The 3070-nt window shown below is 61.4% G+C and overlaps 1 protein-coding gene across 1 annotated transcript in view; it reads left to right on the plus strand.

The window, feature by feature from the left end:
* SOGA1 (suppressor of glucose, autophagy associated 1) overlaps positions 1-3070 on the plus strand; it is a gene marked incomplete at both ends in the record, with an annotated part of 8909 nt that overhangs the window by 5468 nt on the left and 371 nt on the right. Inside the window, 4 exons of the mRNA XM_010291843.1 lie at positions 804-1055; positions 1210-1281; positions 1647-1717; positions 1978-3067. Coding sequence (XP_010290145.1) covers positions 804-1055; positions 1210-1281; positions 1647-1717; positions 1978-3067 — 1485 coding nt within the window. The remainder of the gene's footprint in view (positions 1-803; positions 1056-1209; positions 1282-1646; positions 1718-1977; positions 3068-3070) is intronic.

Genomic DNA, 3070 nt, shown 5'->3' on the forward strand with positions numbered 1-3070 from the left:
GATGGTACTGGGGCTCAGCATCTCCCCAGACAGGCATCTGGGAGAGGCATCAGAGCCCTCCTCTCCTCCCTGGGGTCACAGCACGGGTGGGTGCTCTGCACCCCCGTGGACACCACAAGAGGGATGTACGGCTGCGGTGAGGGCAGGAGGTGGAGGGAGGGCAGCCTCGGTGCTGGGGGAAGCTCCTGCGCAGAGCGGCAGTGCCATCCATCCCCCAGCCCTGCCCTCACAGTGATGAGGTTTTTCTGCTCCCTCGCGTGGTGCTGGCAGCAGCCCATGGCTGTACATCAGCTCCGCTCCCCGGAGCGGGTGCCAGCACCGCCCAGGCAGGATTCCTCTGGGCAAAGCACAGCAGTGGTCCCCAATTCCCCTCTCTGCCTCCCAAAAGAAGGCAGAGCCGTGGTTCAGGTGCCTGGCTTCAGGTGCCTTCCTGGCTGCCAGCGGCAGCGGCATCCTCGGGGAGTGCTCTGCCAGCCTCGCAGGCGATGCTGCCCCTCTGCAGGAGTCAGGTGCAGCAAGCAGGGCAGCAGGCAGAGCACAGCCGAGCAGGCGGGACACTCAGCCCGCGTCCCACTGGGTGACCGTCTGCCGGGCCGTCTGGCATGACGTGGCTGCAAGCCAGGGCCGCTGCGGCTCGGCTGCGGCTGTGCAACACAGCCTTGGGGACATGCCCATTGCCTGACCTGCGCAGCATGGGACCTGCGCTGGGAACCGGGATGCCCACAGCCTTGCCCCTTTGCTGGGGATGTCCAGCACCACACTGGAGCCCTGGGACCCCCACAGCCACCAACGTGTCCCCACAGCTGGAGTCGAAGGCAGGCAAAGGCATCGCTGAGCGTGCGCTGCCGGACTGGAAGGTGGCATTGAAGAGGGAGCGTGAGGAGCACCAGCATCTCCTAGCCGAGTCCTACAGTGCCGTCATGGACCTCACCAAGCAGCTGCAGATCAGTGAGAAGAACTGGAACCAGGAGAAGGTGGAGCTGCTGGCCCGCTTCAAGGAGGAGCAGCAGCAAGCAGAGCAGCAAGCAAAGGACCTACAGAACAAAATCAACCAGGTATGGTGTCCCCCCATCGTGAACGTGTCCTCCAGCCTCTGCTGCTTGCACCCCTTGCATTCCCTGAGAGCTTGCAAATGCTTTCAGGTCACACACTTTTGCTTGCCCAGAGGGGCTTGTGTTGCACACATTGAGTGACCGACACATTCTCCAGTTGCAGAAAGGAGCCAACCCATGGGCATTGAAGCACTCTGAAATGGAGAAGCACGGCAGCAACTGGAAAGAGGTGGGCAAGAGAAGGTGGGGGGCTCTCAGGGTGCTCCTTGGGCTCAGGTCTATGCTAAGGGTTAGATGGGAGGTTGTGCGAACCCCAAATAACACCTCCTTGAACAGCAAATGAGGTTGCAAGGGACTGGGGAGACAGTGGAGAGCATGGCTGAATCCCAAGGGCTTCAGTGGTGTTATAAAAAGTTGAGTTAAAATAGATGTGGGCACAGTGAACCCCATGTAGCCCTGGGTAGATGCTGGGCCTGGGTGCATGCGGGAAGGTGGTAGTGCTGGAGGGAGTATGGTGCAGCCCCTGCTCCAGCCCGTCTGCGTACTTTGGTTCTGTGCTTGCTGACGCCAGAGCTTGCTTCTGTGTCCTCCTAGGCTCTCAATGAAAAAATCACAGACAAAGAGACAATCTGTGAGGCAGAAGCCAAGGGAACCAACCTCAAAAGGTGAGTGCACTGGTGCCTGCATGGTCCCTGGGGCACGGAGGAGGCTGCACGGGGCTGTCCCCAGGCTTGGCCGCCCCAGCAGCAGTGGGGACATGCAGCCATGGTCTAGGGTTGTCCTGGAGGTCAAGGGCTCCCATGAAGAGCAGGACTAGGTTCCCAGGAGGGTCCCGTTGGAGTTGGAGTGGGAGTGGGGTGCCGCCAGCTGTTCCCCAAGCTGCTGCCCTGTCCCGCTGTGAGCCTCGTCCTCTCTCCTCCCACAGGACCAAGTCCGTTTCCTCCATGTCAGAGTTTGAAAGCTTGCTCGACTGTTCTCCCTACCTCCCGGGAAAGACCACGCCAGGGCTGGGCGACCATTCCCGAGGCAAAAAGGCACCTGCAGCCACCCAGCTGCTGCCCCACGGGATCCGGGACAGCACTAGTGTTCCTCCCTCAAACTGTACATATGTGAATATTGAGCAACCTGCCCCCGACAGTCTGGCCAAGGAGAAGCTGGGGGACACCTCCTTGGGCTGGGACTACCCGCGGGCGGCCAGCCTCTCTGGGCATGACCCAGCCCAGAAGCAAATGCAGAGGAGCTACACAGCGCCAGATAAGACAGGGATCCGCATCTACTACAGCCCGCCGGTGGTGCGGCGGCTGGAGGCACCTCTGGTACACAACAAGGAGGGGAAGATCATGATCGAACCTGGCTTCTTGTTCACCATGGCCAAGCCGAAGGAGCTGGAGGAGTCGGCCAGTGCTGAGAGCACCTACAGCCAGTGGCTGTGCAACTTCTCCAAGCAGCAGCGGGAGCTGCTGGACGGTGGTACGGTGGAAAGCACGGTGCCACCTGTGCCCCGTTTCCCATCCTCACTGCATGACCTGGAGATCTCCGGCAACATGAGTGACGACATGAAGGAGATCACCAACTGCGTGCGGCAGGCCATCCGCTCCAGCTCGCTGGAGAGGAAGGTGAAAAGCACCTCCAGCCAGACGGTGGGGCTGGCCCACGTGGGGACACAGACCATCCAGACGGTGAGCGTTGGCCTGCAGACCGACCTGCCACGCAGCAGCAGTGTGCACAGCAAGAGCTGGTCCCCGCGCAGCTCCTCCCTTGTGTCCGTGCGCAGCAAGCAGATCTCCTCCTCCCTGGATAAGGTCCACTCCAGGATCGAGCGGCCATGCTGCTCCCCAAAATACGGCTCTCCAAAGCTCCAGAGGAGGTCTTCCTCCAAGCTGGACGCCTCCAAGGACAGGAGCCTCTGGAACCTGCACCAGAGCAAGCAGAACGGCTCTGCCTGGGCCCGCTCCACCACCACCCGCGACAGCCCCGTCCTCAGCAACATCAACGACGGCTTGTCCCGCCTGTTCAGG

Source organism: Phaethon lepturus, unplaced genomic scaffold (assembly GCF_000687285.1).
Source record: "Phaethon lepturus isolate BGI_N335 unplaced genomic scaffold, ASM68728v1 scaffold24247, whole genome shotgun sequence".
NCBI classification, from domain to species: Eukaryota; Metazoa; Chordata; class Aves; order Phaethontiformes; family Phaethontidae; genus Phaethon; species Phaethon lepturus.